The 16,893-nt window shown below is 33.8% G+C and overlaps 1 protein-coding gene across 2 annotated transcripts in view; it reads right to left on the minus strand.

Annotated features, from left to right (window-relative positions):
* Positions 1-4,738: 4,738 nt before the first annotated feature.
* LOC144977510 (uncharacterized) overlaps positions 4,739-16,893 on the minus strand; it is a 32,046-nt gene continuing 19,891 nt past the window's right edge. The window contains exons 13-15 of one of the 2 annotated variants that reach the window (XM_078922809.1): positions 11,810-11,917; positions 6,970-8,681; positions 4,739-4,980 (exon numbers count right to left, since the gene is read on the minus strand). In XM_078922809.1, the coding sequence (XP_078778935.1) occupies positions 4,890-4,980; positions 6,970-8,681; positions 11,810-11,917 (1,911 nt within the window). In that variant the 3' untranslated portion in view covers positions 4,739-4,889. Of the gene's footprint in view, positions 4,981-6,927; positions 8,682-11,809; positions 11,918-16,893 lie in introns of those variants that run through there. The other variant, XM_078922810.1, reaches the window with a different exon arrangement.

A 16,893-nucleotide genomic window follows, 5' to 3' on the forward strand; every position in this document is an offset into this window, starting at 1 on the left:
TTTAAATCTGTGTGTGGGATTTTACTGCCCTCTGGCAATTCTTGGTTCACCGCCTCCTTTGCCAGCCGATCCGCTTCTTCATTCCCCCGGATACTCACATGGCTAGGTACCCAGAGAAAACAAACTTTCTTTTCTTTAATAAATAATTTATTTGCACCTTCCAAGATTATTCTATAACCTAATGGTGGTGTCATTTTTGGGTGCTTGCAAAAATTTTCTTTGAGTGTCCTATCCGTGCAGTGTACGTGTTTGTGTGTTGGGTTGTCATGCAGCGATGTGACCTTAGTTACATACTGGAGAGCCAGTTTTTCCTCCCGAGATGGAGAGGTGGCTCATCTGCCTCAGCATAAAGGCTTGCCACTGGAGAAGTGCAGAAAGCCCTGAGTGCCAAGTGCAGTCCCTGGTGATGAATTGGGTCCAGCATGCCTAAGTAGGATGGTTTTGCAGAGCCGTATATGAAAGATGTGTAGTCCAATTTTGATCGAATAAGGGTTCGGTATATCTTTAGAAGAGTGTTAGTGTCCGAACAGTTATGCACATCTGCGAACATTACACGTGGTCAACTTTATTGCCCCTGGCTTTTTCTACGCCAAGTATATTGCAGCCAATAGAGTAATAGAGAATAGAGATCTATTTCCATATGACTACATGACCAGTTTATATAAGTTGGATAAACAACATTTATAATCAAGAGAGGCGTTCCATATGTCTCTGAGAGACTATGATAATTCAGAGGATGATTAAACCCACTGTTTAAAAGTCTGGAATGAAGAAAGTATGACAACATTACGCGACTTTCTGATTTGGTACATCTAACAACAAAGGAATTGTTCCCTTTCTGGATGCCTTGGAAAAGCAAATTGAATTTTATAGAAATTTAGGTTTATACTTTTTAAGAGCAGCTCTGACTGTCCAAGAATGCTATCTCTTTCTGTCAATACCTCAAAATGTTTTTGTTTTCGTTCATAAACGAGACCAATAAAGATTTGTATAGTCTTATCTAGAAAGAAATTGTTGGTGGTCCTAGTATCGTGTTGGTGATCCTAGTATCGTGTTTCATCTGTATCAAGAGAAAGTTGAGACATGTTGTTTAGTGTATATGTATATATAAGAAGAAGATAAAAATAAACGGGCAAAGTGACGACAAACTTTGGATGTCTCTCACTCCTGAGGTTTAAAAAAAACAAAACAAAAAAGATGTCTTACTCTTTGCAAGTTTCACATCAAGAAAACAGTGGAACATGCCTCTAAAAAAAGGGGGGAGGGTTCTCAGCATACCTCTCTCAAAGCAACTCTCCAAGAACTTTATAGGAATTGCATACAAAAACATACGATGCTGGAAGCAATCTTGCTATTGATTGCTACTGGAGGTGAAAGTGAATGTGGAAACAAGAGGTTGGTGGGCTAAACTAAATGCTCTTTAGCAAATTATGCCTGTCAGAAGGTCATCTTTGTTACCCTGACACCAAACAATGTTGGGTTTCATGTAGACGGAAAGAAGAACCAGCCTCGGTGTCACAAGATTGTATTTTTTTTTTTTTTAATCAAAATAAAATTCACCAAATAAATGTTTTAAATGTAGAAGATACTTTAGAGCATTGAGTTTGAAGCCATCATGGAATTGATATTGATTGGCCATGCTGAATGTTAAAATAGAGACTAGTTTGCAAAATGATCTTTAATAGATTCCACCAGCCAATCAGGAGGCCTGGTTTGGTACCATGACACCCTTCTAAAATCACTGAAATGATGGAAACATTAGAAAATTGTTTAAATAAATAAATAAATAAATAAATAGGAAACGCTGCCCCAGATTCCAATTTAGGCTAGATGGATGATATAGTAATGTGTATGTAAAGAGTCTGCGTATGTGGATGTAGAGAATGTAGGTGGGTTTAAATGTACAGGTGTATATATATGTGTGTAGGCGTGTTAGTGTGTGTGTGCTAGTTTATATTGTCTGAGTGATTGTTAAGCGCCATAGTAGAGCACGTGTCAGTGGTTTATTGGGCGCTATATAAATATATTATATTATTATATTAGATTCTCTAATTCCAACAGCAGATGTCTCAGTTCTAGTAAAGGAGTTTGGTTACTTTGTGTTTTTGTTCTTTTTCATACAATTTTCAGAAGGGCACCATCAAGGCAATCTCAGCTAAAGCCCAGAGATGTTGTGGAGTCAAAAGTAGAAAAGACTGCTTGAGTGAAATCCGCAACTCAAACTTTACAATTTATCTTTATCATCTAACACTTTGGCAAATATAATAATAATAATAATAATAATAATAATAATAATAATAATAATAATAATAATAATAGTAATAATAATAATAATAATAATAATAATAATAATAATAATAATAATGGTAATAATAATGGTAATAATAATCATAATATTAATATAATAATAATAATAATAATAATAATAATAATAATAATAATAATAATAATAATAATAATAATAATAATAATAATATAATAATAATAATAATAATAAAATAATAATAATAATAATAATAATAATAATAATAATAATAATAATAATAATAATAATAATAATAATAATAATTATAATAGTAATAGCAATAATAATAAAATAATAATATGATGATGATGATGATGATGATGATGATGATGATAATAATCATAATAATACTAATAACAATAATCGTCACTGTCATCAATAATCATAACAATCATTATAATAATAACACTAAATACTAACATCCATTTTTCATCACAAAGCACCTCTATAAATAGAGTCAAGATGGGCTTATACTTATATTGTTTGGTAAATTATAAGCGTTATTTCATCTCTTTAACTTTTCTGAAAATAAGTTATAATAATGGCTATTCTGCCACCAAAAGGTAAAACAAAACAAAAATAGAGAGAAGTTTCCAAACATTAAAACAACTTGGAAAGACATGAAAACAATTATCAATTACAATGAAAGCAAATCTAAAGTACCCGACAATATCGATTTAAATGATCTGAACAAATTTTATGCCTGTTTTGATTCTACCAATAATGAATACGAAATTGAACAGACTAAAAAATTACTGATAGAGCGTATGAATGATGAATGCGAGAATGAATTCAGTGAATGTGAGACAAAATATATGTTTTTTCTAGACTGAATGAAAGGAAGGCGGCTGGACCGGATGGTTTAAAAATAAGAATTTTGAAAACCTGTGCGGAACAATTATGCTATATTTATACTTATATTTTTAATATGTCTTTTTCATTCTCTTCCATCCCTAGTATTTGGAAAACTTCAGAAATAATTCCTGTCCCCAAAAAAGACAAAAGTAAAATCAATGAATGATCTGAGACCTGTCGCTCTCACATCAATTGTCATGAAATGTTTTGAAAAACTTATTTTGTTACGAATTAATAACCATGCTAAACCTCTTTTGGACCCTTATCAATATGCCTACCAATCAAAGTAAACGCAGTGTATAAGATGCCATCCTAGTTTTTTACAAATAATATCTACAAACATTTAGACACGCCTAAAAGCTACTGCAGAATTCTTTTTGTTGATTTTTCAACCGCATTTAATACAATTCACCCCCACCTCCTTGCTCATAAACTTTCTACTTTTAAAATTAATCCTTATATCATCTCCTGGGTGCTAGACTTCCTTACAAATCGAACACAATATATACAAGTAAAAGGAAATGTCTCCAATAACATAACTATAAATACTGGTGCTCGCAGGGCTGTGTAATCTCTCCCGTGCTCTTTATACTTTATACAAACGACTGTAAACGCTCAGATTTAAACATACCCCTTTTAAAATTTGCTGACGATACAATTTTACAAGGACTAATTACTAATAATAACGAAATAAATTATAAGAAAGAAATAAAGAAATTTGTTTCCTGGTGCGACAATAACCACCTTGAATTGAATGTTAGTAAGATCAAAGAATTAATTATAGACTTTATAAAAGATAAGAATACAAAAGACCATATTACTATTAAAAATGAAAAAGTAGAGCAGGTAGTAGAATACAAATATCTAGGAGTCACCATTCTTACAGCCTACAATATTATTACACTAGTCGGGTATGTATCATTGTCGGCATTTTATACGTCTGTACAAAAATTTCCTTTTGGATGAATAAAGTACATTATCATCATTATTATTATTAAAAGGATGTAGGAATCTCCGTTTCACAGAGCACAATACCACTATCCGGGTCATGTAGAAATGTGCAATACATATATAAATATAACCCTATCAGAAATACAAAATTTTGAAATTGAAACAAATTCTTTGGTGGACATATAATTCAATTCAAATATTGTTTGAAAGTTGACTTTTATAAATGTTAAAAATGAGTTTTAAGCAATTTCACAAAATGACGCATTCTGTACCAGACTGAGAGGACACATCACAAATTTTCTAACCCATCGCAACTATAGCCCAAGACGTCAAGAGAATATAGAAATATATCTCAGATACATACACATTTCAGTAAAAAAATAAACAGGGGGTGATTCTCACTTTTGAAGAAGAAGGTGAAGGAGAAGAAGAAGAAGAAGAAGAAGAAGAAGAAGAAGAAGACGAAGAAGAAGAAAGAAGAAGAGAAGAAGAAGAAGAAGAAGAAGAAGAAGAAGAAGAAGAGAAGAAGAAGAAGAAGAAGAAGAAGAAGAAGAAGAAAAAAAAGAAGAAAAAGAAGAAGAAAAAGAAGAAGAAGAAGAAGAAGAAGAAGAAGAAGATGGGGGAAAATAATGAAGAGGAAAGACCATTCAGAAACATACTTTGTTCTCATATCAGATTCAAATTCAAATGCAACAAGCTATAAAGTTGAATTCCATTTCCCCTCACCTTCTCTATACACGAGTATATTTTGATTATAATGGTAAGTATAATCCATTTCTCACAGGCTGACTTTGACCAGAGCTTTCCTCACACGTTTTCCCGGCACTACCAAAGACTGGTCCATATCCGCATGCCGCTTGTTCAATTTACTGGGAAATAACAAATAACAAGAAAAAAAAATACTCGGTTATTATTAATATTATTATCATTATATTATTCTCATTGTTGTTGTTATTACTATTATTATTATTATTATTATTATTATTATTATTATTATTATTATTATTATTATTATTATTATTATTATTATTATTACTATTATTATTATTATTGATAATATTATTATTATTATTATTATTCTCATTTTGTTGTTGTTATTATTATTATTATTATTATTATTATTATTATTATTATTATTATTATTATTATTATTATTATTATTATTATTATTATCATTATTATTATTATTATTATCATTATTATTATTATTATTATCATTATTATTATTATTATTATTATTATTATTATTATTATTATTATTATTATTATTATTATTATTATTATTATATCATTATTATTATTATATTATTATTATTATTATTATTATTATTATTATTATTATTATTATTATTATTATTATTATTATCATTATTATTATTATTATTATTATTATTATTATTATTATTATTATTATTATTATTATTATTATTATTATTATTATTATTATTATTATTATTATCATTATTGATATTACACTATTATTATTATTATTCTCATTTTTTGTTGTTATTTTTATTATTATTATTATTATTATTATTATTATTATTATTATTATTATTTATCATCTTTATTATTATTTATTATCATCTTTATTATTATTATTAGACAGACAGATAGATAAATAGATAATAAAGATAGTTAGATAGATAGATAGATAGATAGATTGATAGATAGACAAACAGACAGACAGACAGACAGACAGATAGATAGATAGATAGATAGATAGATAGATAAACAGACAGACAGACAGACAGACAGATAGATAGATAGATAGACAAACAGACAGACAGACAGACAGACAGATAGATAGATAGATAGATAGATAGATAGATAGATGGACAGATATATCAATATATTTGGCTTGAAACAGTCCTTATCTATAATTGTCAGCCACTTCTGAATAAGACGCAAATCTTTTGAGAGTACTTTCTGCCAGAACATACATAAAACCCATCAATCTAATGAAGCTAATCACTGTTGGGTGGAAATTAGCTGCTGGAAGTTGTGAACTACAACACGTGTTGAATATTTAATTTCTAAAGTAAGAAAAAATGATTAAGAATAATATCATTCCTAATCAGATATTACATACATTGTAAATAATCAAAGCCAATTTTTAAAGAAAATATTTTGATCTAAAGTAAAAAAATTAGTCCTCCAGAGTATCCAGATTTCTATAGAGTGGAGCGGACAATAACAATTGCTTGCTACCCTTTGGGTAGTTAACTAGTCTACCACAAAGTACTTTCCAACAGGTCTAATAGACCTAGCTATCCAATCACTCCTGGGTGGACAAGGAGGTCAGAATAATATTAATATTAATAGTATAAATAGCATATAATGTGTGGCTATGTAGTCTTGTGGTATGACACTCGCTTTCGGATCGGAAGGTCCTGGGTTCAAGCCTCGCTCGGTACATAGTTGAGTCCTTGGAAAAGACTGTACTCAGGTGTAAAATGAGGACCTGGGTTTGAGTCCTGCTCTGAGCCACGCATAGTTGAGTTGAGTCCTTGGAGAAGGCTCTTTACTCGCATTCTCTCACCATACTCAGCTATAAAATGAGTTTTATTCTTTATTGTCTTCTGGCACTCACTTCATCTCTTGTTGTTACCAACATAAGTGCCTGCTCCACTCACTTTTATAAAATGAGTACCTGGCCATAAATAGCATTGTCTCTGTCGGGGAAAAAAATAATTTGTAATACCGCCTAACATATCACGTCATGTCTCGTCTTTCATGTTAAGTGTTGCTGTTGGCTAGGGACCCCTTCGAGTGCGTTAAGTGGATTTTGCGCTAATATAAATACAAGTTTAAAATTTATTTTTTTTTAAATGATATATCATTTTATCTACTCATACCCTTTTTTATTCAAAGCTGGTGACTGTGATGGAGGAGGTACAACAACAACAGCATTCACTTCAGACCCAGCATCTGTAGATCTTTGTTCAGGTTTTGATGATGATGGTGTCTTTGCATCATCATCCTTTTGGGTATCATTTATAATCACAGGCTTGGCGACCGCAGTCTGAGCAGTTGTAACGTCTCCAGAGGCCTCCTCCTCCGATGATCCACTCACATTATTATCAGTAGTTATTTTCGTCTGGGACTCTTCATCGACCACTTTTTCCAAAGTCAATATAGATACATCAGGAAGAGCAACATCTAAATGTTTCGATTCAACTTCCTCAACTTTTATTTTCCTATTACTTTCGTCATAATCAGCACTTTTGGTGGACTGAGAAGCTTTTGAGGGGTTCTGATCATTTTCTCTACTGCGCAAAAGAGCTGCGAGTTCCGTTTTCACATTTTCGCTGGCAGCGGTTGCAAAGGAAGTCCCTTTTAATACACTCAATGAACTACTTGGGGGAGAACTCGATTTTCCGGTACTATTATACTCAGTATCAGGATGAGAATGATGGAAATGTTGTTCCATCTTCGAAGAATCACTTGCTGCAACTGTAGCCGGAGCAAACGGACTTGCTGTAGGTAAAATAGAAGATGTTATTTCTTTGTCATGGACATTTTCATTTTCATTTGTCGAATTCACAAACTGATCGTTTTGAGCTTTCGATGCACTTATATTAAATTCCTGCTTGTCAGACTGAGACGAAGAAATAGATCCAGTCTCATTTTCAAGTACTCTTTGGGTAGTTGCATTACTCTCAATGTTATTGTGTCCGCTGGATGCTGTGGAATCATTCATAGAAACGGCAGACGTAATGATCTGGGGTGTTTTGTTGTTTTCATTCAGAGAAAAAGTATTGGAATTGTTCAATGTGCTCTCAGAAGCGTGTAAGGACGAAGTGACAACTTGGGTAGATCCTGTATCGACCACATCAAAGTTAGAATTAGTACTTATGTTACAATTGATTCGGCTTCCTGACGAGGAAAAGACAGTGCTAAAAAGTTTAACAACTGAATCGTTACCAGAAGTTGTATTATCACTTATCAATTGAGATAATATTGTTGATTGGAGTGGTAGTGTCGTACTGTTTGATGATGAGAGTGACTGCGATGACGACAACGTTGATGATGAAGATGATATCAGCGGCGACGAAGATGATGAATTGATATCTAAATTTTTTAGTAACGAGAACTGTTGTCCCCCCGAGTTCTGCTTTACTACGAGATTCGGGTTGGTAGAGAGACTGGATATGGGTTTGTTGGGTAGTTGAAACAACGAGGTCATTTTCTTGCTTGGAGATGATATTGATGATGATAATGAGATTGAAGAGGATGGTGATGACAACAATAATGACGAGTTTGGAGGTGACTTTATCACACTGGGCTTTTTCATGATAAGAGATTTTAGGTAACTTTGGCTGTTGCTGCCTGTAATGGAGGATGATGAAAATGAGGAGGAGGAGGATGTTGAAATTTGTTCTACTGATGATGAATCATTAGTTGCAGTCATTTGATGATCTTGGGCTTGGGTGGTTGTGGAAAATGTGGATATCACTGTTTTTGGAGTTACACATTTTGATGCTGATGATGGTCCAAATTTAGAATTTTGCTTCTTTCCTTGAGAAACATTTAGGTTAGCCTCCATACCAGATGAGAGCTCTTTTGACTGTTTCAAGGAAATAATAAGAATAAAAACATTTTTAAGAAAGACAAAAAAGAAAATTAAACAAAGAGAAAAGCAGAAGAGTAATAATAATAATAATAATAATAATAATAATAATAATAATGATAATAATAATAATAATAATAATAATAATAATAATAATAATAATAATAATAATAATAATAATTATAATAATAAAAATAATAATAATACTCTTATAGAGCGCACGGTATCCTCAACAATGAGGCTCTTGGTGCTTTAAATTACATCTCAACACAAAACAGTATAGAAAATACATGACATCAAAAAAGAAATGCTTTCAAGGATTTCTTGAAAACAATGATTTTGGATTCTCAAATGCTCTGTGGAATGGTGTCCCATAGAGACGGACCAAAATGAGTAAAAAAGATTTGAAACTAAATTTCGACAATTGTTTTTGTTTTTAAGGGTTTTACGGCCCTGGCAACACATTACGGTCATATCAGCGCAGTAAAAAGGAAGAAAATTGGATAGTAAAAAGTTCTAGAATTACAATTAAAGCAGAAAAGCTAAGTCAAAGGGGAATTGGTTCAAATAGGGAACAGATGTAGATTCCAAGAGCACACCGTCAAAGTACTTAGTTTGAGATCCAGACACAAGCACAGGTCCCAACTAAGAGTGATACACTCAAATGTTTACCAATCATATAATATAATATGTAAACTCAACATAATACAATGCATAACAGAGAGATGATTTACAAGGAAAAAAATATCATCTCTCAAAACTATAATATACACTCGACTGTTTCCCTCCCAACCAAGAAACCTCGGCAAGGGTCAGGACAAAATTAAGTAATCTCATTCCAAGACAATGACAGGAAACAATTGGAAAACGGGTATGGGGGGATAGAAGACACACCATGTACCTCCCTGCCCACTATAGGAGGTCAGGATCCCCACCCAGTATCCTGGTTTCTGTGGCGTGAAATGGATAATAGCAATCGCTTGCTATCCTTTGGATATTTTTTGTTTGTTTGATTTTAAGGGTTTTACGGCGCTTGCAGCACATTTAGGTCATATCAGCGACAGTAAAAAGGAGAAAAAAATTGGATAGTAAAAACATTCCAGATGTACAATTAAAAGGACTGGAGGAAAAAGTAAGACATAGAGGAAATGGTTGAAATAGGGAACAGATGTAGATTCCAAGAGCACACTATCAATGTACTTAGTTTGAGATTACATAAAAGTCTCACCCAGACTCAAGCACAAGATCCCACTAAGAGGAGCACACTCAAATGTTTATAAATCATATGTTAAAAAAATAATAACAGTACATAACAGAGAGATGATTTACAAGGGAAAAAAAATATCATCTCCCAAAACTATACCTATACATTCGACTGTTTCTCTCCCAGCTTAGGACTCCGGCTAGGGTCAGGACAACACTAAGTAATCTCATTTCAAGAGAAAGACAGAAAGCAATTGGAAAACAGATTTTAAAGACCACCGAACCATCAATATTGACTTCCCTTGTTATTTTCTGGCATGTTCTCATTTGTTTCCCTTTTATCTTTTAGAATAACTGATATATAATAATAATAATAATAATAATAATAATAATAATAATAATAATAATAATAATAATAATAATAATAATAATAATAATAATAATACTTTATTGCATCCCAAAAAGGAAATTTTTTGTACAGACGTGTTATAATTTACACATAAGATAAAAATACAATGGAAATAGGATGTATATATATAAAAAAAGGAGCAGCTCTATAACCAGAGCTGCGCTTTATAATATGAATAATTTCAACACTGTAAAATAGTTAAAACTGTCACTATAAATTGAAAATTGAAAAGATTGCAAAACAAATAAATTAATAAATTAATATTTATATTTTTAAAAAGTAAAAATGAGAAATAATTATATAAAATGATTATTGCTTGTTGTTATAAAGCCTAATACTGGACGGCAGAAAAGATTTTCGGTGTCTCTCTGTTTTCGTTGAAATAGAGAAAGGGCGACCACTTCTTTCTGACATAATAATTGATGGTCTTAGTGGATGATACTGGTCATTTAATATTTTAGTTATTTTATTTATACAAAATTTCTCGTATAAAAGATCTACATCGTCAACATCATTTATATAGCGTTTAATGGATTTTTTAATATTTGAATTTATTTTGTTCCTTTCCACTGCTAAGCAATTGCCTCCCCAAGCTGTTATACAAAATGACAAAACACTTTCGATTACTGCTCTATAAAATAATGTGCAGAGGGTTTTATCTATTCTAAACTGAGAGAGTTTCGATAAAAAATATGTACGTCTGCACATCTTATGCCTAATTATTTTCAAGTGTTCATCCCACTTGAGCCTGTCATCAATCGTTACACCAAGGTATTTGTAGTGAGGAACTCGCTGGACGAATTGGTCCTTTAATTTTAACGGTTCTATCGGTTCCTTCACTCTCCTAAAGTCAATCACTAGCTCCTTTGTCTTGCTTATGTTAAGCTCTAGGTGGTGGGCATCACACCAAGACACAAATCTATCAATTTCTTGCCTATAAGCCACTTCGTTGCCATTTGTTATGAGGCCTTGAAGAGCGGTGTCATCTGCAAACTTTATTAAAGGTACACTCAGGTTTTGACTTCTACAGTCATTCGTGTATATTGTGAATAATACAGGGGACAATACACAACCTTGAGGAGCACCAGTATTTGTAGTTATACAGGAAGATTTGTTTTGCCCTAATTGAACATATTGTGCTCTCTCCGTAAGAAATTCGAGCACCCAAGCAATTATATACTTGTTTAAATTCAGACTAGTCAATTTTTGAACAACCAACTGAGGTTGCATTGTATTGAACGCTGAAGAAAAATCTGCAAAAAGCAATCTGCAATAGCTCCTAGCGTGATCTAGATGCCTGTAGATGTTGTTTGTAAACAGCAAAATGGCATCCTCTACGCCACGTCCTGGTTTGTAAGCAAATTGATGACTATCACTCAATGGCATAAACTGATTCCTAATTTTAACAAGAACAAGTTTTTCTAAAGATTTCAACATCATGCTTATATTATAGTGACATTTTTTCGCGGTCCCGACCATGTCGATATACCCGCTCGCTCTCAACTATAATTACCTTAGCTGGGTCGTCAACTTCCATCAGGGCATTACTGCAATGGTCAGGTGTTTCACCACTTGAATCCGTGTCCGATTCTATCTCAGCTTGGGTACTGGCCTCACATAACTGAAAAACATGAATAATTTTTAGGCTAGGGCTATTGGTCAGTACTGACTCCCAGGCGCTAGCACATGCGGGTCAGTACTGACGAACAGACGCCAGTGCCTGGAGGTCAGTACTGACCAATAACCTGGTGTCTATTGGTCAGTATTGAACAACAGGTGCCACCGCCCACAGACAACCTCTCTTCGGTCTGTGCCACCGCCCACCATTGATCAGCACTGACGTACATCGGACCTGTTCGTCAGTGCAAAGACCTCTTCGCACTTATTCGTCACCATTAAAAAAACAAAACAATTAAAATTCCAGGCTCTCAGGCCAACTTATCCGATGGCACACAGTAACACTTGGTCACTTAGATAAGTTTGATTTCTAACGCGTTAGATGCCGTTGGGGCAACGATATGACTTGTTATTTCAAGCCACCGTAAGATTCTTTTTTATTTTATGTTGTCCATTCTATTTCTTTGGGTTATTTTGTTTTTATTGTTTTTTTTCCCCGTATATTTTCGTTATAGCTTAATTTAAAGAAAAATAGAGGAAAATGTGTTATATAATATTTCCTGTTACGATTCTTTTATAATACTTTGTCCATTCTATTACTACTACTACCACTCACTACTACTACCACTACTGCTACTACTACTACTACTACTACTACTTTTACTTATATGTCTTTTATCTTCCATTATTTTCTGGAAGGTTCTGTTCCCTGACGCTGACCTTTTCTTATCAATCAGATCACCCCCCTGGGGCACCCTATCCTCTACCCACGCTAACATTTCATTCATACTCCAACCACCATTGAGTACAGATGATACAAGTTATTTTTCATTATATTTTATTTGTTTTCCACGTTTATTTGTGTATTGTTGTGTTAAAGAAGGGTTTGTACCCGAAACGTCCATTGTCTGTTTTGTTCCCATACGAAGCCTTTCATTTTCACTCTTTCGTTAGTATTTTACGATCACCGGCTTCAGGCAGCCCTTACCGTTTTCTACTTTTCCTGTCTCAGTAAGATGCGAGCAAGCCGAATTTCAAATGGCAGGAATGAAGAAAAACGAGACAATGAAAGAGCTTTCACTTTCAGTTCTGGCGCCACGCATCAGTGCAGTGAGCATGCGCGTTGGATGAACCGAAATATAGGGCTTCCAGTTTGGCGTTTCAACACCAAATTTGGTCTTTTTCTCAGGATTGGACAATTTCACTTGTTTAATTAATTGATATATTTATTAAACAAATCTCACGTAAACCGACAAAAAGATTTAGTGAAAACAAGGGCTTCCCTGCGACTAGTATGGGACAGGAAATGCTGATTTATTTGTCGTAGAGCAAGTTATTTTAAAAAATGGCATTTTTCCATAATTTTGGTACCGTCAACGCCCGTGGCCAGGTCAGAACTGACCAATTGGCATCAGTACAAGTAATAGTAATAGTATTAGTCAGGACTGACCCCCAGACGCCGGTGCCTGTTCGTCAGTACTGACCCGCAGGTGCCAACGCCTGGGGGTCAGTACTGACGAATAGCCACTCCGTAATTTTTATATAAGTCTGTCATCTGCATTTTTTGCGGCCGCAAATATCAGGGCGATCTGCAAATTTTGGCAAATCGTGACAAATTTTGGGAAAATTGGCAAATCGCGTGGCAAATTTTGGGAAAAAAAAGAAGCGAAAACAAAATAACGAAAAAAAAATTGCGAAACTTGAGAAATGTTGTAGCTTTGCCTGGTCCCAAACCAAGGGAAGCTACTCTCTACGGATAATGATCCTTTAAAATCTTTGTAACAATGCTATTCACAGTCATTTCATTTCTCAAGTCAAATAAATCGAGTCACTTACACTTCCAACTTCAGTCATGGATCGTTTCGTCAAAAAATCTTCAAATTAGGACCCAAAGTGCGGCAAATTTTTTTGGCAAATTTCTTGGCACATTTTGGGGTTTTTTTTGGCAAATTTTGGCAAATTTTAGGTCCCAATTTAGCAAAAAATGCAGATTACATAAGTGACCATTCATTTCAAAACGGTATTATGTGGAGTTGAACCGTAACTCTCTCCTTATCAGCTATTTCCATGATCTTCGCCAACACTTCACATCCAACTAAAACACAAAATACGTTTTTTATCACTTAAACACAAAAGCAGAAAGTTCTTAAGGTACACAATTTCTTTATCAAATTGAGCTCTACAACAGAGTGTTTGTGCAGCTATGTGGTCTAGTGGTATGACACTCGCTTTCGGATCATAATGGTCCTGGGTTCGAGACTCACTCAGTGCATAAATGAGTCCTTCGAAAAGGCACTTTACTCACATTCTCTCACCAGACTCAGGTGTAAAATGAGTACCTGGCTACTAGCATTGTCTCTTGTCAAAATAAAATGTAATATCACCTAACAGGCATCATGTCTCGTACTATATGTTACGTCTTGCTGTTGATAAGGACCATTTGAAAAGTGCTTTGAGCACGTTTGGTGGATATTGTGCTATATAAATGCTCTAGTTTTTAAAAAAAATTATTAGAAACTTTAACGAAAAAAATTTTTTAAATTTTGTGATGCGGATAAGAAATCAAAATGAGAAAAGTATCGGCTGTATCGTAAAACAAACTGTTCTATAAACAACTGGAATGTCCTGCCAACGGACATAAGGAACACTGAATGCTTGGAAACTTTCAGAACAGTATATTGAATGCACTAGCTCGTCAAAGTAATCTGTTGTCTGGATGAGACTTTTAGTGATCTCAAACTAAGTACTTTGATAGAGTGCTTTTGGAATCTACACCTGTTTCTTATTTGAACCAATTCCCCTTTGTCTTCCCTTTTCTTGGATGCTTTATTGTCATTCTAGAACTTTTTACTATCCCATTTTCTTCCTTTCTACTGGCGCTGATATGACCTTAATGTGTTTCAAGCGCTGTAAAACTCTTAAATTAAAAAAAAACAAACAAAAAAAAACAAAAACAAAGTAATCTGTGACTGTTCCCTGTTTTGATTGGACTGTAACTGAACACTTACAATGATGGGCCCGTGGGGGCCTTTTGCAAATGCAAGCCACTGAAGATTGAAGATTGAAAAACAAAGGTGCAAATTTTCCTATTGTTGGTAAGTAGCAATGTGAAATTGAATGTAAGCTTCAATTTAATATACGAAAACAGATAAAATGGACGTCTCGGGTTTCCCCTTTATCAACAAAACAGGATGAATGAAACACTACAGATGAATGAGATAATGTGGCCGTGGCGTTGTTAAGATGAATTCATGAAGTGTTATTTATTTCTTCGAGCTTCGAGCAGCAACATTTACATTATTGTTGATAAGGAGAGGGTAAAGTTTAAAATAAAAAATATTAGGTTTACATTTAGAATTTGAGTCAAAATAAAAAGTGAGTATAAGATACTTGAACTCCCGCTTTTGAAATAGACCACTGTTCTATCCAAAGGGTAGCAAGCAATTGCTATATATGCTATTGAACGCTATGGGAAAACGGGGATAAACTCTAGCTCCGTGGGTCTTATGACTTTAAGGGACTACTACTAAGACGAAGAATTCATAGAAAGTGAAATTTGAAAAGTTGTGTCTGTTACGTTAACAGAAAATGAAGAGAGTAGAAAAGTGCCGGAAGACAATAGGTGTGGTGGATGGCATCAACTGTGTAGAATCCCTCTCAAGGCCAGACGGAGTTGTCGTATCAGTAAGGTCTCAGGTTCGAGCCCCCAGCGCTGCCCTTTCTACTCACTTCATTTTCTGTTATTATCAACATAGGTGCCTGTTCCAATCACTTTTCTACGTCTGTTTCATCGTCAGACAAAGAGGAAAAAAAAAAAAAGAAAAATATAACTCTCCGATTGGAAAAGTTTACTCTATGGAAAATAAGTTGTTTTTCTTTCTTGTATTTTTTCTTTCTGCCTGACCTAAAAGTATACTTTGTACAACTTATAAAACTTTGTCACTTTCATATTTTAAGCAAATTATATGAATTTCACGATCTCAACTGGGTAATGTTATATTTTTAAAATATTTAACAACTTAACTTCCCTACTGTGGAAAAACTTTGAGAAATCCCAAGCTTAAGAGTTTTTTCAAAGATGGGAGTCGTTTAAATCGATCTATATTTGAAGGAGGAGTTTTCTGGCCAAATTTTTAAATACGAGTTTTTCCACAAGCCTCCATGGGCCCAATGGCTCTGAAAGATTGTTTGTTTTGAAGGGTTTTATGGCGCTTGCAACACATTAAGGTCATATCAGCGCCAGTAAAAAGAAAGAAAATGGAATAGTAATAAGTTCTAGAATTACAATTAAAGCACCCGAGAGAAAGTAAGACAAAGGGGAACTGGGAACAAATAGGGATCAGATGTAGATTCCAAGAGCATACCACCAATGTACTTAGTTTGAGATCACCTATAAGTCTCATACGGACACAAACACAAGATCCAACAAAGAGGAATGTACTCAAATGCTTACATTATAAATTCAAAATAACAAATATAATACATAATAGAGAGATAATAATACATAATAGAGAGATGAAATACAAGGAAAAAAAATATCTTCTCCCAAAACAATAACTATGCATTTTGACTGTTTCCCTCCCAGCCAGGACTCCGGTCAAGGCCAGGACAAAAACCAAGTAATCTCATTCGTAGACAAAGACAGAAAGCATGTTGGAAAAGGAAAACAGACATAAGGGAATAGGAGACACAGTATGTACCTCCCTGCCCACTTTGGGAGATCAGGAACCCCCACCCAGGCTCTGAAAGACTACTACTTTTTTTTCACAAATGTGACCCTCCGCCTCAAAACGGTATTAAGTCAGGTTGGTTAAGATGTTTAAAATTGAATTTATAGCCAGAAAAATCAGACTTGTGTTGAGTTTGTATGTTTTATTGAAGAGAATGGATACCATATTTTAGGGTGTTAATGCCAACAATTTGTATTTTTGACCAGTTTAACATTTATTTCAGCTTTCAAGCATCTGGTTCATTCCGACA

Source organism: Berghia stephanieae, chromosome 7, assembly GCF_034508935.2.
Source record: "Berghia stephanieae isolate SIO BIC M18660-M18661 chromosome 7, UCSD_Bste_1.3, whole genome shotgun sequence".
Taxonomy (NCBI): Eukaryota; Metazoa; Mollusca; class Gastropoda; order Nudibranchia; family Aeolidiidae; genus Berghia; species Berghia stephanieae.